We start from the raw sequence: 23,466 nt of genomic DNA, 5'->3' as shown, positions 1-23,466 counted from the left end.
ATCTGGATCACGTCTTATATAAAAGATGTGTTGAAATTAAAACTAAATATGTGCTGTTCTTAACTTACCCAGTTAAAACTTAATTTTTAAAAGATAAAGGTCAATTTTATGTTCATGGTAATAAAACGGGCAAACTTTTGGCTAATCAACTTTAAACTTTAATAGTTAAACATCAAATTAAGAAAATCTCCAAAGCAAATGATTATATAACTTCTGATCAATTAGAAATAAATGATACTTTTAGAGAATTTTACTCTAAACTGTATAACTCCGATTCACTGAAGCTGTCTACAAGAAGGGTCAGAGCCATCTCTACTTCCTGAGGAGACTGAGGTCCTTTAACATCTGCCAGACGATGCTGAGGATGTTCTACGAGTCTGTGGTAGCCAGTGCTATCATGTTTGCTGTTGTGTGCTGGGGCAGCAGGCTGAGGGTGGCAGACACCAACAGAATCAACAAACTCATTCGTAAGGCCAGTGATGTTGTGGGGGTGGAACTGGACTCTCTGACGGTGGTGTCTGAAAAGAGGATGCTGTCCAAGTTGCATGCCATCTTGGACAATGTCTCCCGTCCACTCCATAATGTACTGGTTAGGCACAGGAGTACGTTCAGCCAGAGACTCATTCCACCGAGATGCAACACTGAGCATCATAGGAAGTCATTCCTGCCTGTGGCCATCTAACTTTACAACTCCTCCCTCAGAGTGACAGACAGTTGGTCCTGGACTTATTTCCACTTGGCATAATTTACCTATTATTATTTAATTATTTATGGTTTTATATTGCTATATTTCTACACTATTCTTGGTTGGTGTGACTGTAACGAAACCCAATTTCCCTCGGGATCAATAAAGTATGCCTGTCTGTCTTTCTGTTTGTCTGTCTGTCTGTCTGTGATTACCGTCCAGTTTGGATATCTTCAAAAGTTAATTCAGTTAATAAATTTTCTATTATTTCTCTTCTTGGTTCTTCAATTCCTCTACCCTTAAGTAATTTAACTGATAATTATGTGGTTAAACATTGATGATTTGGTTACAATTTAGAAAGTTCTTTGGGATATTTGGTTTCTCACTCTCTAGTCCCATTTTTTCCAATTTTCTTAAACCTTCTTTGACTGATATAGTTTTTAAAGAGTGGAATAGACTAGGTATTAAATGTTTTCGGGATCTGTTTGTTGGAGATAGTCTTTCCTCATTTGATTAACTATCCATTAAATATAATCTTCATAAAGCTCACTTTTTTAGATATTTATAAATTAGAGACTTACTGCATTCTCAACTTCATACATTCCCTAAATGTCCAGATAAGAATTTAATTGATACAATTTTTACTCTGAAACCTTTTCATAATGGATCTATTTCTAATATTTATAGTATGTTGTTGGCAATGAGAAACATTCCTTGATTCACAAGGTTAATTAGATTCACGAGGTTAATTCCTGGGATGTCCAGACTGTTTTACGCAGAGAGGTTAGAGAGACTGGGCTTGTACACGCTGGAATTAAGGAGATTGAGAGGGGATCTGATATAAGATTATTAAGGGATTGGACAAGATAGAGGCAGGAAATATGTTCCAGATGCTGGGAGAGTCCAGTACCAGAGGGCATGGTTTGAGAATAAGGGGTAGGTCATTTAGGACAGAGTTAAGGAAAAACTTCTTCTCCCAGAGAGTTGTGGGGGTCTGGAATGCACTTCCTCAGAAGGCAGTGGAGGCCAATTCTCTAGATGCTTTCAAGAAGGAGCTAGATAGGTATCTTATGGATAGGGGAATCAAGGGATATGGGGACAAGGCAGGAGCCGGGTATTGATAGTAGGTGATCAGCCATGATCTCAGAATGGCGGTGCAGGCTCAAAGGGCCGAATGGTCTACTTCTGCACCTATTGTCTATTGTCTATAAACAAAATTAAAAATCTCTGGGAACAAGACCTACAGATTTCAATTGATAAGGATACTTGGAATGAAATTTTTAAACTTGTTCATATTTGTTTGTTATGTGCACGTCACTTTCTTTTACAATTTAAAGTGGTTCATAAAGCCTATATGACTAAAGATAAGCTCTCACGTTTTTAACTCAGATTTTTCTCCATACTGTAATAGGTGTAATGTCAAAGAGGCCTCTCTAATGCACATGTTTTGGTCCTGCCCGTGGCTTGATAAATTTTGGAAAGAAGTATTTCAAATTTTCTCTGAGCTTTTTAAAGTAAGTTTTAAACCCAATCCTCTGACTGCCCTGTTTGGCATTATTGGAGGAAATTAGTTTACTCTTAAGCCAAATGATCTGCATATTTTGGCTTTTATTTCTCTTTTAGCCCGAAGAGTTTTATTGCTTAAATGGAAAGATGCTGCTCCGCCTGCTCATGCCCATTTGTTGATTGATGTTATGTCATGTTTAAATTTAGAGAAGATTAGGTGTTCTATTTCTATGCCTAGACAAGATTTTTTCACATTGTAGTGTGGTGGTTCAGTCTGAAGTCCGTGGTCTGGTCCAAGGACTCCGGACTCTGGGTTTTCCAGCAGTCCCTTGCTATGGTTGGACTTAACCAGAAACACCTGAGGCTCATATTGGAACTAGGAATATAAGTGGCCCTGGCATTGAGTGTGGTGGTGTCTTGTCAAGATACTCATGGCACAGATGGCTGGTGGAAGGCTAGAATGGACTCTTGCCATCCCTGGGGCTGTGTTGGAGAACCATGGCTTCTGGGAGCCTTGCTGGTAGTCGAAGCGGTCATTGTGGTATGGATTCAGCTGTTTCCTGGGCCAGCTGGGTGGCCGTCAGCCACTCCGAGCTAGGGAGGGATCTGATTGCTTCTGTAGCCAGCCAAGACTGCCAGCCATAATGGCTACTTGGAGCTACCCTGATGCAGAGGTGGAACTGTCTGTCATCCCTTGGTGTTTGTCTCTTCCTGTCTTTGCCCCTGTGGGGTAAGTCAGGCTGTTCTGCCATTGCCCTGCAGGGGGAATCTGTCTTGTCTTGTCTTTGCCTCCGTCGGGTAGGTCAGGCTGTCCTGTCGTTACCCGACGGATGGTCCTGCCCCACCTTGGTGTGGAGTTATAGATGAGTCCTGGCTTGTTGGTGGATAAGTCCTGGCTCTATGTCTGTGTACTGTCCCGTCTCATGTCAGTGTCCTGTTAAAGATGAGTCCCAGCTTGTCGGAGGATAAGTCCTGGCTCCATGTTGATGTACAGTTCCTAGTCTGCCCCTAGCTCCAGCCTCCAAGTTCCCCAAGCTCCAAGCCTGCAGCCTCCAGCCTCAAGCCTCGACCCAAGCCTCAAGACCCTAAGTCCCTAGCCAAGCCTCGTCACTTCCTTGCCTGGATTTGGGGGTCCGAGCCTGAGGCAAGACCCACGTCCTTGTTCAGTCTCGGGCTTGGGGTCCACCCCAGGCTCCTTGTTTCCAGTCCCTCGTCCTGGTGCTGTTTTCCCCTGCCTAGACTGCATCCCGTCCCGTCCTTGGGTTCTGTCTTATCCTGTTTCTGGGACTCTAGTGTTTGTGTCCTGCAGTTGGGTCCTGATTCAATATCCAATTTATGACATACGGGGACCTTTTTGGAACTACTTTCACAATCTTTGACTTGTTCAGCAATGATGATGGCTACTATTTGTTTGAATTTATGACTATATGTCCAAGATTATTTTTTCTTTTCTTTTAACCAAACAGCTATTTTGTTTTCTCTTTTGTTTTTTTTTGTTATAGGGTTTTGATTTTGCTTTAGATTAGAATAAAATATACCTTTTCAATATTATGGTTAACTTATTATGCATAGATATAGAGCATTTTAATCTTGTTTCTGTTTCCATAATACCATAATGTATTTTGTATTCATCTATGCAAATAATTAATAAAAATATTGAAAAAGAAAAAGTAGTGCTCTTTACTAGAACAGAAATAACCCAGTGCTGAAAATTAGGTTTAGACTGAGCAGTTTTCTTGCAACTCATGTAGACACATTGGCCTAAATGACTTCCTCCTATATTGTCAATTCTCTCTGACTCAGCGTCTAACCCAATGTCCTTGGCCTGAGAGTGCCTGATAGGTCCGCAGGGAGGAGAATTCGCTCTGAATCGTATCCCTGCTGTCCTTGACCTGAAAGTCTTCAGGCCTGGGAAATTGACAGAATTATTTAAAATATCTGAGCATGTATCACATTTGGTGAGAGCCTGTGACTCTATTGTCTCTGACTGCAAGGATGTGATTGATCTCACCGAGCTAGTCCAGCTGTGTTGCACAGCAGCTCCCTGATGTCACTCGGGCTGCAATAGCGACTGAAAAGCACCTGTTGAAACAAAAGAACAGAGAAAGGAAGAAAACATTAACGCTAGGCTGTGTGGTAGGTGATACACTGAGTCACAGAATACAGATGGAGAAGGAAGGATGAAGATGACAGGATAAGGGAATGTCGCTTATCAAGTGAAGTGGTGTATCTAGTCAACCAGATATAGGAAGCATATGTAAGGTATAGGAAGCTAAATTCAAACAGAGCACTTCAGGTGGCATTGTGAATAACGTAGAAGATTGCCCAAGGAAACAAGAGGATATATACTCAGTGGCCACTGAACTGCATATTTCTTGTACCTAATAAAGTGGCCATTGATTATATGCTTATGCTCTTCTGCTGTAGCCTGTCCACTTTAAGGCTTGACGTGCTGTGCATTCAAAGATGCTCTTCTGCACACCTGTTGTAACATGTGGTTAGTTGAATTACTGCCACCTTCCAGGTCAGCATTTTTTTTTTACAAAACTACAAAAGTTTATTCACTCAATAAAACACAAAGTGAAAACATCAAGTATTTCCAGACAGTGAACAAATTCGAATGTGATTATAACTGTCTATAAAACCGCCAATTCCCTGGGGGAAACCACCGCTCCTGGAAATCCCCCACTGTACCCATTGTGATTGCATGCTCCCTCTCCGAAGACACCCGGACACAAACATATCCTCAGAAGAGGAGCAGGCAGTTGGCCTTGATTGTCTGCCACCTGGACCTGAGAACGGCCATCTTGGTCAGGCCCAGGAGCGAGCCCAACGGTAGATCTACGAGTGACCTGCTCTTTTCCATACTGGGTGAACTTACATCAGGATGTGATGCTGAAGGGTAATCAGAAACTGAGGAATAAAAACACAAAATGCTGGCAGAACTCAGCAGGCCAGACAGCATCATGGGAGGAGGTAGTGGCAACGTTTCGGGCCTCCTGATGAAGGGTTTCGGCCCAAAACGTCGTCACTACCTCCTCCCATAGATGCTGTCTGGCCTGCTGAGTTCTGCCAGCATTTTGTGTTTTTATTTATTTCCAGCATCTGCAGATTCACTCGTGTGCGTCAGAAACTGAGGAGCAGCCCCTTCAGATATTCAGACAGAAGCTGCAACCTTACACTCCATATCTGGCTATTCTGCTCTGACCTCTCTCATTAACAAGGAATTTTTGTCCACAGAATTGCTGCTCACATGATTTTTTTTTATATTTCCACCATTCTCCTTGGCATCTTGGCAATTGTGGGGGTGACTTACAGTGGACTAAAAAGCTTGAGTGTATAGATATTAAGAAAGAGGATTTGATGATGCTTTTGAAAGCTACTAAGTTAGATAAGTCGCTGGGACCAGACAGGTAAGATATACCCCAAGCTACTGTGGAAGCGAGAGAGGAAATTTCTGAGCCTCTGGTGATGATCTTTGCATCATCAACAGATACAGAAGAAGTACTGGAGGATTAGAAGGCTGCAAATGTTGTTCCCTTGTTCAAGAAAGGGAGTAGAGATAACCCAGGAAATTAAAGACCAAGGAACCTGACTTCAGTGGTGGGCAAGTTGTTGGAGAAGATCCTGAAAAGAAGGATTTATGAGCATTTGAAGAGGTATAATATAATTAGGGATAGTCAGCATGTCTTTGTCAAGGGCAGGTTGTACCTTATGAGACTGATTAAATTCTTTTAAATTTAAAATTTAGACTGATTAAAGCAGGTACAGGGTTCTGAGTTGGATGATCAGCCATGATCATACTGAATGGCGGTGCAGGCTCGAAGGGCCGAAGGGCCTACTCCTGCACCTATTTTCTATGTTTCTATGTTTTGAGGATGTATCTAAACACATTGATGAAGGTAGGGCAGTGTGCGTAGTGTATATGGATTTTAGTAGGGCATTTGATAAGGTTCCCCATGCAAGGCTCATTCAGAAAGTAAAGAGGCATGGGATCCGAGGAGACTTCGCTTTGTGGATCCAAAATTGGCTTACCCACTGAAGGCAAAGGGTGGTTGTAGGTGGTTCATATTCTGCATGGAGGACAGTGACCAGTGATGTTCCACAGGGATAAGTTCTGGGACCCCTCCTCTTTGTGATTTTTACAAAAAACCTGGATGAAGAAGTGGAGGGATGAGTTAGTAAGTTTCCTGATGACACAAAGGTTGGAGGTGTTGTGGATAGTCTGGAGGGTTATCAGAGGTAACAGCAGGACATCAGTAGGATGCAGAACTGGGCTGAAAAGTGGCAGATGGATTTCAACCCAGATAAGTGTGAAGTGGTTCATTTCAGTAGGTCAAATTTGAAGACAGAATATAATATCAATAGTAAGACTCTTGGCTGTGTGGAGGATCAGCGAGATCTTGGGATCTGTGTCCATAGGACACTCAAATCTGCTGCACAGGTTGACAGTGTTATTAAGAAGGTGTATGGTGTGTTGGCATTCATCAACTGTGGGACTGACTTCAAGAACCAGGAGATAATGTTACAGCTATATAAGACCTTAGGCAGATCCCACTTGGAGTACTGTGTTCATTTCTGGTTACTGAACTGCAGGAAGGATGTGGATACTATAGAGAGACTGCAGAGGACATTTATGAGGATGTTTCCTGGATTGGAGAGCATACCTTATGAGAATGAGCTGAGTGAACTTGGCCTTTTCTCCTTGGAGTGATGGAGGATGAGAGATGACCTGATAGAGGTGTATAAGATGATAAGAGACACTGATCATGTGGATAGCTGGAGGCTATTTCCCAGGTCTGAAATTGATAACAGGAGGACGCATAGTTTTAAGGTGCTTGGAAGTAGGTACGAGGGGGATGTCAGAGGTAAGTTTTTCACACAGAGAGTGGTGGGTGCATGGAATGCCTTGCCAGCGACAATTGTACAGATACAATAGGTCTTTTAAGAGACTTTTAGATATGTGGAGCTTAGAAAAATAGAGTGCTATGCAGTTGGGAGCTTCTAGGCAGTTTCTAGAGTAGGTTACATGGTCAGCACAACATTGTGGGCCGAAGGGCCTGTAATGTGCTGTAGATTTCTATTTTCTTTGTTCTATCTTCTGTAATCTCTAGTGATTGTTATGAATGAAAATCCTAGCAGATCAGCAGTTTCTGAGATACTCAAACCACCACATCTGCCACCAACAATCGTCCCACTATCAAAGTACTTAGATCACATTTTTCCTCATTCTAATACACCATAGAACCATAGAACATTACAGCACAGAAACAGGCTCTTCAACCCTTCTTGGCTGTGCCAAACATTTTTCTGCCTAGTCCCACTGACCTGCACCCAGACCATATCCCTCCATACCTCCATACCCCTCTCATCCATGTACCTGTCCGAGTTTTTCTTAAATGTTAAGTGAGCCCGCATTTACCACTTCATCTGGCAGCTCATTCCACACTCCCACCACTCTCTGTGTGAAGAAGCCACCCCCCCCCCCCATGTTCCCTTTAAACTTTTCCCCCTTCACCTTTAACCCATGTCCTCTGGTTTTTTCTCCCCTAGCCTCAGTGGAAAAAGCCTGCTTGCATTCACTCTATCTATACCCATCATAATTTTAAATACCTCTATCAAATCTCCCCTCATTCTTCTATGCTCCAGGGAATAACCTATTCAATCTTTCTAACCTATTCAATCTTTCTCCATAATTCAGTTTCTCAAGTCCCAGCAATAACTTTGTAAACCTTCTCTGCACTCTTTCAACCTTATTAATATCCTTCCTGTAATTCGGTGACCAAAACTGCTCACAATACTCCAAATTTGGCCTCGCCAGTGTCTTAAACAACCTCACCATAACATTCCAACTCTTATATTCAATACTTTGGTTTATAAAGGCCGATGTACCAAGAGCTCTCTTTACGACCCTATCTACCTGTGACACCACTTTTAGGGAACTATGTACCTGTATTACAAATCCCTCTGTTCTACTGCACTCCTCACTGCCCTACTATTTACCTTGTATGCTCTACCTTGGTTTGTCCTTCCAAAGTGCAATACCTCACACTTGTCTGCATTAAACTCCATCTGCCATTTTTCAGCCCATTTTTCCAGCTGGTCCAAATCCCTCTGCAAGCTTTGAAAACCTTCCTCACTGTCCACTACACCTCCAATCTTTGTATCATCAGCAAATTTGCTGATCCAATTTACCACATTATCATCCAGATCATTGATACAGATGACAAATAACAATGGGCCCAGCACTGATCCCTGTGACACACCAGTAGTCACAGGCCTCCACTCAGAGAAGCAATCCTCCACTACCACTCTCTGGCTTCTTCCATTGAGCCAATGTCTAATCCAATTTACTACTTCTCCATGTATATCTAGTGACTGAATCTTCCTAACTAACTTCCCATGCGGGACCTTGTCAAAGGCCTTATTGAAGTCCATGTAGACAACATCTACTGCCTTCCTTTCATCCACTTTCCTGGTAACCTCCTTGAAAAATTGTAATAGATTGGTTAAACATGACCTATCATGCACAAAACCATGTTGACTCTCCCTATTAAGTTCCTGTCTATCCAAATACTTGTAGATCCTATCTCTTAGTACTCCTTCCAATAATTTACCTACTATTGATGTCAAATTTAGCAGCCTATAATTTCCCAGATTACTTTTAGAGCCTTTTTTAAACAACGGAACAACATGAGCTATCCTCCAGTCCTCCAGCACCTCACCCATAGATACCGACATTTTAAATATATCTGCCAGAGCCCTTGCACAGCTCCAGTTGGCCAATCAACTTTGCAGATGACATGACATTAAGAGGCCTTATTTTCAACAATGCTGAGGCAGCCTACAGAGGAGAAGTCAACACCTGACACAGTAGTGCCAAGAAATCAACCTCTCTCAATGTTGAAAAAAATGAAGGAGTTGATAGTGGATTGCATGAGGAATGGAGACAGACTAGTCCCTATTGACATCAATAGGACTGTAGTTGAGAGAGTGCATAGTTTCAAGTTCCTCAGGAAACACATCACCGAGGATCTTACCTGGACTGTACATACCAGCTATGTGGTGAAAAAGCACAACAGCCCCCCTTTCACCTCAGAAGGCTGAGGAAGTTCATCATGAGTCCCCAAATCCTCAGGGCTTTCTACAGGGGCACCATTGAGAGCATCCTGACTGCCTGTGTCATTGCCTGGTATGAGAACTGTACTACCCTCAATTGCAAGGCACTGCAGAGAGTGGTGCAGACAGCACAGCGCTTCTGTGGATGTGAACTTTCCACTATTCAAGACATTTACAGCAGCAGGTGCTTGAAAAGGGCCCAAAGGGTCATTAGAGACTCCAGCCACCCCAAACACAAACTGTTCCAGGTTCCAGACCATAAAACCATAAGATACAAGAGCAGAAATAGGCCATTTGGCCCATCGAGTCTGGTTCACCATTCAATCATGAGCTGATCCAATTCTTCCAGTCAGTTCACTCCTTTGTCTTCTCCTCATACCCTTTGATGCCCTGGCTAATCAAGAATCTATCTGTATCTGCCTTAAATGCACCCAATGACTTGGCTTTCACGGCTGCTCGTAGCAACAAATTCCACAGATTTACCACCCTCTAACTAAAGAATGCACTGGAATGCACTGCCTCGGAAGGCAGTGGAGGCCAATTCTCTGGATGCTTTCAAGAAGGAGCTAGATAGGTATCTTATGGATAGGGGAATCAAGGGATATGGGGACAAGGCAGGAACTGGGTATTGATAGTAGATGATCAGCCATGATCTCAGAATGGCGGTGCAGGCTCAAAGGGCCGAATGGTCTACTTCTGCACCTATTGTCTATTGTCCATAAAGTAATTTCTCCATATTTCTGTTCTAAATGGGCGTCCTTTAATCCTGAAGTTGTGGCTTCTTGTCCTAGAACCCCATACCATGGGAAATAACTTGTTATATCTAATCTGTTCAGGCCTTATAACATTTGGAATGTTTCTATGAGATCACGCCTCATTTTCCTGATCTCCAGGAAACACAGCTCAAGAGCTGCCAGATGTTCCTCATAAGGTAACCCTTTAATTCCTGGATCATTCTTGTGTATCTTCTCTGAACCCTCTCCAATGTCAGTATATCCTTTCTAAAATAAGGAGCCCAAAACTGCAAACAATACTCCAAATGTGGTCTCACTTATAGAGTCTTAACATCACATCCCTGCTCTTATATTCTATACCTCGAGAAATGAATGCCAACATTGCATTTGCCTTCTTCACAACTGACTCAACCTGGAGGTTAACCTTTAGAGTGTCTTGCACAAGGATTCCCAAGTCCCTTTGCATCTCTGCATTTTGAATTCTCTCTCCATCTAAATAATAGTCAGCCCATTTATGTCTTCCATCAAAGGGCATGACCATACACTTTCCAACATTGTATTTCATTTGCCACTTCTTTGCCCATGCCCCTAAATTATTGAAGTGTCTCTGCAGGCTCTCTGTTCCCTCAACACTACTGCTCCTCCACCTATCTTTGTATCATCGGCAAATTTAGCCACAAATCCATTAATACCATAGTCCAAATCATTGCTATACATTGTAAAAAGCAGCAGTCCCAACACCAACCCCTGTGGAACTCCACTGGTAACCAGCAGTCAGCCAGAATAGGATCCCTTTATTCCCACTCTCTTTTCTGCCAACCAGCCAATGGTCTTCCCATGCTAGTAACTTCCCTGTAATTCCATGGGCTCTTATCTTGCTAAGCAGCCTCATGTACAGTGTCTTGTCAAAGGCCTTCTGAAAATCCAAGTACACCACATCTACTGCATTTCCTTTGTCTATCCTGCTTTTTCCTCAAAGAATTGCAGTAGGTTTGTCAGGCATTATTTTCCTTTCAGGAAACCATGCTGGCTTTGACCTATCTTGTCATGTGCCTCCAGGTACTCTGTAATCTCATCCCTAACAATCGATTCCAACAACTTCCCAACCACTGATGTTAGTCACCAGCTTCCTTTCATAATTCATCTTTTCCTTCCTAATGACCTTCTTTGTTTTCTTCTGCAAGATTTTAAAAGCTCCCCAATCCTCTACCTTCCCACTAGCTTTGGCTTCCTTGCATGCCCTCTCTTTTGCTTTTACTTTGGCTCTGACTTCACTTGTCAGCCACGGTAGTGTCCTTCTTCCCTTTGAAAATTTCTTCTTATTTGGAATATATCTGTCTTGCACATCCCTCATTTTCAGCAGGAACTCCAGCCATTGCTGCTCTGCTGTCCTTCCTGCAAATGTCCCTTTCCAGTCAACCTTGGCCAGTTCCCCTTTCATGCCACTGTAATTTCCTTTATTCCACTCAAATACCGACACATTGGATTTTATTTTTTCCCTCTCAAATTTCAATGTCAATTTGATCATATTGTGATCACTGTTCCCTAAGGGTTCCTTAACCTTAAGCTCTCTTAGCATCTCTGGATCATTGCACAACACCCAATCCAGCACAGCTGATCTCCTAGTGGGCTCAACAACAAGCTGTTCTAAAAAGCCATCCCTTAGACATTCTACAATTTCTCTCTCTTGAGGTCCAGTACTGACCTAGTTTTCCCATTCCACTTTCATGTTAACATCCCCAACAATTACCATTACATTGCCTTTCTGACATGACTTTTCTATCTTCTGCTGTAGTTTGTAATCCACATCCCGACTGCTGTTTGGAGGCCTGTATACAACTGCCATTTGAGTCCTTTTACCCTTGCCATTTCTTAACTCTACACCTCTCACGATCCCGACCATTAATTCCCCATTTTCTCCTCATTCTCTCTGATTGTGCCATGGTTCCAACCGTTAGTTCCCCATTTTTTCCTAATTTCATTTGATAGCAGCACACCTGGTTTTAATCAAGACCTGCAGCATAAGAACCCAGCTTTTCACCCACTAGTTGCCAGATCGTTGGTTTTGCCAGTGTGGTAGTTAACGCTCCCCAGCCACTTGGGATTGTGTGTTTAAGTTTTGCTTCAGTACTGAGATTTACCTGTGAAACTCTGTCTCTGCATGTCAAGATAAGTTTTCTAAGTTCTACTCCACTTCTGAGGTGTACCTGTGAAACTCAGTCCCTCCATGTCAAGATAGTATTCTAAGTTTTACTTCAACGCCGAGGTTTACCTGTGTAACTTCATCTCTCCGTGCTAAGAAAAGCTTTGCCTGCTGCTTCCCTTTCTACGCTTCGTGTCAAGATAGGTTCTACCTGCCTCCTGCTTCCCTGCACTCCCTCCTGTTTGCCGTTCAATGCTCACATCCACGTCTGCATCCTAACTCAATCTCTGTGCTTGTGTCTTGCGTTTGGGTTTGCCTCGTTCATTGCAACACCTTCCAATCCTATGTGATCTCTTTGTAATTATTTAATATTATTTCTTTTACACAGAGCCACATCACTCCCTCTGCCTATTAACCTATCTTTCCGATACTCCGTATATCCTTGGATGTTCAGCTTCCAATGGCAGCCATTCTTGAGCCAAGATTCAGAGATGGCCACAATGTCATATTTGCCAATCTGTAGCTGAATTTCAAGATCATCCATTTTGTTCCTTATGATATGTGCATTCAAATATAACACTTTCAATCCAGTATTTGTTGCTTTCTGTTTTAACTGCAGCACACCTCTATTGTCCTGTAACTCATCCCACTGGCTGTGATTCAGGCTCATCTCCTGCCTGTTCTTTCTATCATCTCTGTTGCACGCTATCTTTGATTTATTTCTGTTTTCCCCTTCCTCAGCCCTATCACTCCGGTTCTCATCCCCCTGCCAAATTAGTTTAAACCCTTCCTAACAGCTCTATTAAATGTGCCCACTAGGATATTGGACCCCTCTGAGTTCAGGTGTAACCCATCTTTTTACTACAGGTCATACCTCTCCCAGAAGAGGCCCCAATGATCCAGGAATCTGAAGCCCTGCCCCCTACACCAGTCTCTCAGCCATGCATTAATACACCTGATCAGGTTATTCTTGCACTTCCTAGCACATGACACAGGCAGCAATCCTGAGATTATTTCCAATGTATACCAAGACTTCTGGCTGTTAACCCTCTCCCTTCAGAATACTCTACACCTGATCTGAGACATCCCATACCCTGGCACCTGGGATGCAACACACCATGTGGGTATCTCTATCAGGCTGTCAGAACCTCCTGTCTGTACCCCTCACTAAGATATCCGCTATGACTACCACATTCCTCATCTTCCTCTTTCCCTTCTGCACCAGGGAACCAGGCTCAGTACCAGAGACCCAATCACCCAATACCTGATATATCTGTCCTGCAGCTTTCTCAGTTTTTCCAGAAACTCAAGCCATTTTTGTTCTGCTGTCATTCCTGCCAACAAATCCTTCCAATTTACTTTGGTCAACTCCTCTCTCATACCACTGTAATTTCCCTTAATACTGTTCCATCAGACTTTACTTTCTATCAAATTTCAAGTTGAACCCAATCATATTGTGAACACTGCCTCCTAAAGATTCTTTCACCTTAAGCTCTCTAATCACCTCTGGTTCATTACATAACACCCAATCCAGTATAGCTGAATCCCTAGTAGGCTCAATGACAAACTGCTCTAAAAAGCCATCTCGTAGGCATTCAACAATCTCACTCTCTTGGGATCAATTTCCAACCCGATTTTTCCCAATTGACCTGCATGTTAAAATCTCCCATGACTATTATAACATTGCATTTTTGATTTGCCTTTTCCATTTCCTGTTGCAATCTGTGGTCTGCATCCCAGCTATTGTTGGGAAGCCTGTATATAACTGCCAACAATGTCCTTTTAGCCTACAAGGATTCAACATCTTTTAAGTCTATGTCACCACCTTCTAGTGATTTGATGCCATTCTTTACCAGCAGAGTCAAGCCACCCCCTCTGCTTACCTTCCTATCCCTCTGATATAATGTGTAATCTTGGATATTCAGCTCCCAACAACAACTATCCTTCGGCCATAATTCAGTGATTTAGAATCTCAATTTGTAGAACCAGACCTATCTTTTTCCATATTTACTTTGAAACTAATTGCATTGTGATCGCTAGGTACGAAGTGCTTCCCTACCCAAACTTGTCATCTGCCTAGTCTCAATCCCTAATAGTAGATCAAGTGTTGCACACAGTCTTGTTGGGACTTCTATGTACTGATGAACTAAACTTTCCTGAATACATTTGACAAACTCTATCCTATCTAGTCCTCTGGTACAGCAAAGGACTGTCCCTCTTCAGCCCGCAATATTGTGCTGAACCAATTAAACTAGTTATGAAATGGCCAACTGAACTAATCCCTTCTGCCTATACAAAATCCATATATTTCCATTTCCCTCACATTCATGTGCCTATCTAAACATCTCTTAAAAGTCCCCAATGTTTCTCCCCTACCACCATCTGAGGGAGTGGATTCCAGGCACCTACCACTCTGTGTAAGAAAACTTTACAACTCTACCTTCAATATATGCAATCTGGTATCAGACATTTCAACCCTGGGAATAGATACTATCTGACTACTCTATCTCTGCCTCTCATAATCCTATAAACCTCTATCAGATCTCCCCTCAATATCCACCGCTCCAGAGAAAATAACCCAGATTTGTTCAATCTCTCATTGCAGCACATGCCCTCTAATTCAGACAGCATCTTGGTCAACCTCTGCTGCACCATCTCCAAAGCCTCGACATCCTTCCTGTAATGGGGTGACCAGACTGTATGCAAAACTCCAGATGCGGCCTAACTAGAGTTTATGAAGTTGCAACATAATTTCCTAACTTTTGAATGCAAAGCCTCAACTAATAAAGAAAAGCCTGTCATAAGCTTTCTCAACCACCTTATCAACCAGTGTAGCCACTTTCAGGGAGCTTGAACTTGGACCCCAACAGTGTACTGTTTCTTTACATTTGGCCTACTGAGGTGTAACACCTCACATTTATCTGGGTTAAACATCAGCCATTTCTCCACCCATATCTGCAATTGATGCATATCCCACTGTATTCTTTGCCAGTCTTCTATATTATCCACAACACCACCAATCATCATATCATCTGCAAGTTTACTAACCCACCCAGGTCATTTATGAACAGCTGAGGTCCCAGTACAGATCCTAGTGGAACACCACTAATCACAGACCTCTAGCTCAAAAAAGTCCCTTCGATTAATATCCTCTGTCTACTATGGCAAGCCAGTTCTGAATGTAAATGGCCAATTCACCATGGATTCCATGCATTTGAATCTGGATGAGCCTCCCATGAGGGACCTATCCAACCTTATTAGACCTATAAGCTTTATTAAAATCTCACGGATGTACTGTATATGATGATATATATGTATTTTGATAATACATTTACTTTGAAATCTATGAGGACAACATCCACAGCTCTACCTTCATCAATTATCCTCGTCACCTCATCAAAAAGCTCCATAAGACCATAAGACATAGGACCAGCATTAGGCTATTCAGCTCATTGAGCCTACTCCACCATTCTATTATGGCTGATTCAAGATCCCAGATCCCCGTCAACCCCACACACCTGCCTTCTCGCTATCTCTTTTGATGCCCTGACTGATCAGTAAACAATCAACTTCCATCTTAATTATACCCTCGGACTTGGCCTCCACCACAGTTTGTAGCAGAGTATTCCACAGATTCACTACTGTCTGGCTAAAGAAATTCTTCCTTACCTCTGTTCTAAAAGGTTGCCCCTCAATTGTGAGGTTGTGCCCTCTAGTTCTGGATACCTCCACCATAGGAAACATCATCTCTACATCTACCTTATTTGGTTCTTTCAACATTAGATCCCCCCACATTCTTCTAAATTCCAGTGAATACAGGCCCAAAGCTACCAAATGCTCCAAATATGTTAAGTGCTTCATTTCTGGAATCATCCTCTGGAACTTCCTCTGGATTCTCTCCAATGTCAACACATCCTATCTGAGGTATGGAGTCTTAAAACTGTTGACAATACTCCAATAACAGCTTGACTATTTCTTATAAAGGCTCAGCATTATCTCCTTGCTTTTATATTTAAAATTTTTCCCCTTGAAATAAATGCCAACATTGCATTTGACTTCTTTACCACAGATTCAACCTGTAAATTAACCTTCTCAGGGCCCCTCACGAGGATTCCTAAGTCCCTCTGCACCTCTGATGTTTGAATCTTCTCCCTGTTTAGATGATAGTCCGCAATATTGTTCCTTTTACCAAAATGCTTTATCATACATTTCCCAACACAGTATTCCATCTGCCACCTATTTGCCCATTCTTCCAGTTTGTCTAAGTCCTGCTGCAATCACATTGTTTTCTCAGCACTATCTACCCCTCCACCTGTCTTCGTATCTGCAAATGTCCATTATTCAAATTATTGACAAACAATGTGAAAAGCAGTGGTCTCAGTACTGACACCTGAGGAACACCACTAGTCACTGGCAGCCAACCAGAAAATGTCCCTTTTATTTTCATTTTCTGCCTCCTGCCTGTCAGCCATTCCTCTATCCAGGTCAGTAACTTTCCTGTAATGCCATATGAATTTATCTTATTAAGCAGCCTCAATGGTGGCACCTCATCAAATGCCTTCTGAAACTCCAAGTAAATGGCATCCACTGCCCCTCCTTTCTCCACGATACTTGTTTCTCTCTTGAAGAACATGAACAAATATGGCAGGGAAGATATCCCTTTACAGAAACCATACTGACTTTGAATTATTTTATCCAAGTACCCAGAAGCCTTATCAATAATAATAGACTCCAACACTTTCCCAGCCACTGAGGTTAAGTTAACTGGCCCATAATTTCCTTTCTTTTGTCTTCCTCCCTCCTTAAAGAGTGGAGTGACATTTGTAATTTTCCAGTCCTCCGGGACCATGCCAGAATCAAGTGATTTTTGTAAGATCATGACCAATGCATCCGTTATCTCTTCAGCAACCTTTCTCATGACTCCGGGATTTAGTCCATCTGGTGCAAGTGACTTAAACACCTGAAGAACTTTGAGTTTGCCTGGCACTATTTCCTTTGTAATGACAATGGCATTCACTCCGGCTCCCTGACACTCACAAACCTCTGGCACACTGCTAGACTGATGCAAAGTACCTATTTGGTTCATCTGCCATTTCTTTATCCCCTATTATTACCACATCAGCATAATTTTTCAGTTGTACAATATCAATTCTGACCTCCCATTTACTCTATATGTAGCTGAAAAAGCTTTGGTATCCTGCTTAATATTATTTGCTAGTTTGCCATCATATTTCATCTTTTCCCTTCTTGTAGTTTTTATTGTTGCCCTTTGTTGGATTTTAAAAGCTTCCCAATCATCCAACTTCCCACTCACTTTTGCTACCTTATATGCCTTTTCCTTGGCATTTTTGTAGTCCTTACTTTCCTTGTCAGCCACGGTTGCCAACCCCTGCCATTTGATAACTTGTTCCTCTATGGGGCATATCTATCCTGCACCTTGTGAACTATTCCCCAAAATTTCAGCCATCTCTACTCTGCCATCATCCCCACCAGTATCCTCCTCCAATCCACCTGGGCGAACTCCTCTCCCATGCCTCTGTAATTCCATTGTGATAACGATACATGTATCACTGGATAGATCTTAGATCTTTGGGGTCTCTTCTGGGGGAGGTATGATCTGTTCAAAAATGATGTGTTGCACCTGAACCCGAGGGGAACCAATATTCCTGCAGGCATGTTTGTTAGAAAAGTTGGGAAGGTTTAAATTAATTTGGCAGGGGGTAAGAACCAGAGTGAAGGGACTCAGGATAGGACAGATGGTAAAAAGGCAAAGATAGCATGCAGTCAGACTGCCAGGAAGGGCCAGCAGGTGATAGGACATGATTACAGCCAGCAGGGTGGGTATCAGTGTATTACGGATGCAGAATCAAAAAGGGTAGCAAATTCAGTACTCAAAGTGTTACATCTCATTGCACGATGTATAAGAAATGAGGTGGATGATCTTGTTGCACTATTACAGTGATGTTGTGGCCATCACTGAATCATGACTGAAGGATGGTTGTAGTTGGGAGGTGAATGTCCAAGGTTACACGTTGTATCGGAGGGACAGGAAGGTCAGCAGAGGGGTGGCAGGGGAAAAGAATGGCATCAAATAAGTAGAAAGCTGTGACATAGGATTGGAAGATGTTGAATCCTTGTGAGTTCAGTTAAGAAACTGCAAGGGTAAAAGGACCTTGAAGGCAATTACATACAGGCCTCCCAATAGTGGCTGAGATGTGGACCACAAATTCCAACAGGAAATAGAAAAGGCATGTCAAAAGGACAATGCTGTGACAGTCATGAGAGATTACAGCATGCAGGTTGATTGGGAAAATTAGGTTGGAAATGGATCTCAAGAGCGGTTCCAGTGACGTCATCATCCAGAATGGCAGCTTAAGTTAATAGCTCCTCCGGAAAAATGCATATTTTGCCCTGTTAATCCATCAAATATAAGATCTTTCAAAAATATCTCAATTGATAAAGGGACCAAGAACAGGGAAAAAGAACGGAGATAAAAAAGGCATCACTGTGGAGCCTATGGATGAGAGGGGTGCAGCGAGCAGCTGTCCTACCTGAATGCGTGGTACCAAGGCTGATGATGGGCCTCGTTCAGGCGAATTGGCAAATATGATACAGGAGTTCCAAAAAGATATAAAATAGCAACTAAATGATATCAAGTCAGAGCTTGCCAATGTCAATCAGAAATTAGCAGTGATGAAGACACGAATTGAGAAAGTGGAAGATTGCGTGCAAAGTAAGACGATAAAAATATTAAATCAACAAGAAAGTAAACTGCTTAATCAGGAGGGAAGATCACGGCGGAAAAATATCAGGATATACAATGTTCCTGAAGGAGCGGAGGGTTTGTCTATGATGGAGTTTGTAGGAAAGTTGCTGCGGGATGCGTTGGAGATTCCTTCAACTATAGAGCTTGAAATTGAGAGGGTACATCATGCGCTCACCCCGCGGCCTACTGGAGACAGAGATGATAAGCCTCGCTCAATAGTAATTAGATTCCTTTGATACAATACCAAGCTGGAGATTCTACAAAGGGCCTGGGGAAAGAAGAGGGTGTTTTTGGATAGGAAAGTAATATATTTCAATCAAGATTACCCCCCAGCGGTCCTGCAGAAATGTAAAGAATACTCTGCAGTAAAGCAAATTTTAAAGCAAGGAAAGATTAGAATCCAAACTCTGTACCCTGCTAAACTGTGAGTGTTTTATGAAGATGGGATGCAACTATATTAGACAGTGGAAGAGGCGACTACAGACATGAAGACCAGAGGGTTGCCCGTCAGCGGGATCAAACTGAGGGAAAGCCTGGCTGAGCAGTTATCCTGCTCTGCTTGGGAAATAGAGAATTGAGAAAGCAGGGGACGGGAGGAGGGCGAGAGAAGTATATTAGGAAGAGACTGTGAGTTTTCTGAAGACAGCCCTTACCCGCTCCAGAAGAGCCATAAGGTCTGGCTAGCTTTAAAAATATTGATAAGCTAAATGGAAGCAAAAATAGATGGTGCTATACCTATCTCGAGAAATACTTATGTAGGGCTCTCAGTACCATTAACTGTGGTGTTAACTGTTCAGGCTAACAAAATGGCTTCTCTGTATTGTTATACAGGCAGTCCCTGAGTTACGAAAGTCCGACTTACAGACAACTCGTACTTACAAATGGAGGGAGGAGAACGCCGTCCGCCATTTTAAGTCATTGCCGTTAACACTGTGTTGAATGTGTAACTTTGTATTTGGCTTAAATATTTCTTAGCAAGATTCACCCTGATCCCCCCTTTCCAGTCAGCACTGCCCCCACTTGCCCCATTTAACCTGTCTCAGTGTGTGTGGACTTTAGGACCCGGAGCAGCACAAGACCCGTTGCCCGCGGCTGCTGCTGTATTTTTTTTTATTAAGTACGATCGTGAACAATAGTCAGATCAGAAATACTGATCAAGTCAATTATTTCCTAAAGAGAACTCTGATAGGCCAATCAGACGGTTCACTGCTGCTCAGCGATAGAACATAAAATCTGCAGTTTTCTGTTCCATTGACAGAAAACGATCACGATTGAAAATAAAGTGGAAATAATAAAGCAATTGGAAAGAGGTGAAATGCCATTGATCATTGGAAAAGCTTTAGGCTACAGTCAGTCAACGATCAGAACAACTTTAAAGGATAATGGTAAAGGATAAAGTGAGAATAATGGAACATGTGAAAGGCCCTGCCCCAATGAAAGCTACAATTATTAATAAGCAACGCAGTGGTTTAATTATTGAAATACATATATTTCTTAAGTGTTTTATATGCATAGAAAGGTAAAATATATACTATATACTAAGACAAATGTTTGACTAACTGACACTAAATAATACTGGATGTACCTGTCCAACTTATGTACAAATACAACTTAAAGACTGACTCAGGAACGGAACTCGTTCATAACCCGGGGACAGCTTGTAATGAAATGGCTTCTCTGTAATGTTACTTAATGCTGTAATGGGTTTCTGTAGCTGCAATGTTTGGGTTATAACTGCAGATAAGGGGGAAGGGGAACTAACCAATAGAGAATTGTTATGCTATCTTGTATGGGTGAGCAGAGTGGGAGTTTGCGGTCTTTTTTGGGGAGGCGAGTGAGGAGGGCGGACGTGTGAGGAGTGGACAGCGGTTCCAGGGCAGCCGATACTGGACGTCAGCGGTTCGGACGGTGGCCAAAGGCTTGGTATGTTGTTGTGGATGGAACCAGAAGCGTGAGCTCCAACATATTAAAATATTATGTGCACAAACTGGAAAACTTACTGATTTGTCATCTTTAGGTTATCTGTTTCTACTAACCCATCACTAAGAAATAGCTGTAAAGTTGCAATTATTTACTCGACTTTGGTGTATTGTCTGGTATTTGTGTTGCAAGTGTGTACTGGGGGGGGGGCATTACACCATATTTACACCAAAGTATTGCACTGTTGACAGGGCGACGGCAGTTCACCCTAGGTGAACGGGGGTAAATTGGGGGCACAGATGCTACATTTGTGGGGGCTCATCCTGGATTTGAATTTGTCAGACACGGTGTAATTCGCCCTGGTTTAAACGAGGAGAGATGGATTCGGATAAGATTGAACTCTGGTGTGAGATCGAGGATGTACCAGTTACTCATGCCTGCATATTAAGAGGGTTGGATATGCATATCTCGGACGAAATGTTAATTCAATATTTGAGTACGGTCAGAGCTATCGGTAAGGTTGCAATTGTAGGCAGAAAGATTGGTAAAATGGGGGATTTTAGGCTTTGTACTAGCGCAGATTGGTGCTGACGTCTCAGCGGTGGGACTGCCACCGTCTCTCGGTGACCTCAGTAACGCGGGGTCATGGGGTGTGTACATTGTCACAGGGGAAAGGTTTGACTTTTCTGATGGGACACCAGAGCAGTTGCCAGCCGCTGGGGGCAGAGATTTCCGAGAGCAGGTCCTATCATTTTCGAAGGCTGAAGGAAGGGAGTAGTCAGATTTGGAAAATCTAATTAGTTCCCCTCTTTCAAGTGCCCTGGAAATTTGGGGTATCATTGCTGGTGATTACCCATTCGATGGTTATTTGTCCGTGATGCTGAAGTTCCTAGAGGCCAAGGTGGGAGTGTTTAAAGCTCATGAGGCCTTGGTGCTGGTTTGCCCAGACCCAGTTGCGACTGAAGGTGTGTAAATTCTGATAGGGACCAACACCCCTATTGTGCAGAGACTCCTGGGGGCCTGTAAGGAGAAGGCAGGTGAGGACTTTCTGGAGACCCTGTCAGTGCACCCAGTGTTTCAAGCTGCTTTTAACGAGGTGTGTGGTCACACCAGGTGGGACACGGCATTGGAAAGAGGAACTGTATGGTGTGCCCAGTCGAAGCCCAAGGTGGTATGACCCGGTGAAGTAGCGAGAGTGATGGGGATCCCCAGATACTCCAGAGTGCCTGAGGGTGAAGCCTTTTTAGTGGACACCCTGGAAGATCTCGAGGGGGAATCGAGATGCCTGGCTGAGGTGCTGGTGAGACCTGAAGCTCTCGGTGGTACAGGCACGCCGGGTGGTGGTGAACATCAGGAACACCACACAACAGGAGGTCACTTTTAAACGAGGGATGCCCCTGGCGCATTTGTTCCCAGTGACGGTGATGCATAGTGCCCCCGTGTGGCTCACTGGGGGAGGGCCAATGGAAAACAGGGATAAATTGACCACTGAGGCGTTTAACTGGTGCCTCGCCTGTGCCAGAGAGTTGGAAGCGGAGGATGGTGGAGAAGATGTTGACACTGAAAGATGTTTTTTCCCTTGACGCATTTGAGTGGGCTATTCCAGGAGCACTCACCACACTATCCGAGTGACTGAGGACACGTTTTGAGAAATGTTGTGGCGACTGGCCCTTGCAGACATGGATGATGTGCGGCAGCATTTGTGTAATTTGAAGGAAGCTGGGATCATTACGAAGTCCCGCAGCCCATATGCGTCCCCGATAGTCGTGGCCAGGAAGAAAAACGGGAAGGTTCGTATGTGTGTGGACTATAGTACCCTGAATAGGTGCACAGTCCCTGACCAGTATACAATCCCTAGGGTTGAAGACGCGCTGGCTTGTCTGAGTGGGGTGAAGTGGTTCAGAGTGTTGGATTTGAGGAGTGGATATTGTTTTGCCTTGTTTCGAGCAGACAGGGATGCAGATCTCTCCAGTAAGACTCGCAGTGGTCGTGCGTGTATTTACATCAATACGGAATGGTGTAAGAACTCTGTGCTGGTTTCCAGACACTGCTCATCGCTAGTGGAGTTTGTGGCTGTTAGATGCAGACCATTTTATTTGCCATGAGAATTCACCTCTGCCCTTATATTCGGTGTGTACATTCCCCCCAGCGCTAATGCTAAGGAGGCACTCTGTGAACTGTACAGGGCTATTAGCAAACTCCAGAACGCACACCCTGATGGACTGTTTATTTTCGCCGGTGATTTTAACCACACGAACTTTAAATCAGTGCTCCCCAAATTCCATCAGTATGTGGACTTTGCAACGACGGAGGAGAACACATTGGACCTGGTTTACACAAACATCCCCGATGCGTACCGGGCAGAGCCCTGCCCCCAGCTCATTTACTCAGACCACATCTCTGTTATGCTAATCCCAGCATACAGACCGCTCATCAGGCACTCCAGACCAGATCCGAAGCAGATGAAAACCTGGCCAGCAGGAGCCATCTCTGCTCTTCAAGACTGCTTTGAGGACACTGACTGGCACATGATCAGGGAGGCTGCAACCGATGGTGACTCTACCAACTTAGAGGAGTACACAGCATCAGTGAC

At 43.3% G+C, this 23,466-nt stretch overlaps 1 protein-coding gene across 13 annotated transcripts in view; it reads right to left on the bottom strand.

Moving 5' to 3' along the window:
• The window catches only part of pde9aa (phosphodiesterase 9aa), a 304,953-nt gene that overhangs the window by 232,242 nt on the left and 49,245 nt on the right, over nucleotides 1–23,466 (bottom strand). For all 13 annotated transcript variants that reach the window (XR_012098852.1, XR_012098853.1, XR_012098854.1 and 10 more), the window contains exon 2: nucleotides 4,203–4,273. Coding sequence is in view for 8 of the 13 variants with exons in the window: in XM_073044718.1 (XP_072900819.1) it covers nucleotides 4,203–4,273 (71 nt within the window). In the remaining 5 variants the exon portion in view is untranslated. The remainder of the gene's footprint in view (nucleotides 1–4,202; nucleotides 4,274–23,466) is intronic.

The sequence above is a fragment of the Hemitrygon akajei genome, chromosome 5 (genome assembly GCF_048418815.1).
Source record: "Hemitrygon akajei chromosome 5, sHemAka1.3, whole genome shotgun sequence".
NCBI classification, from domain to species: domain Eukaryota; kingdom Metazoa; phylum Chordata; class Chondrichthyes; order Myliobatiformes; family Dasyatidae; genus Hemitrygon; species Hemitrygon akajei.
Note: the sequence above shows the minus strand (reverse complement) of the source record. Positions and strands in the feature narration are given on the sequence as shown.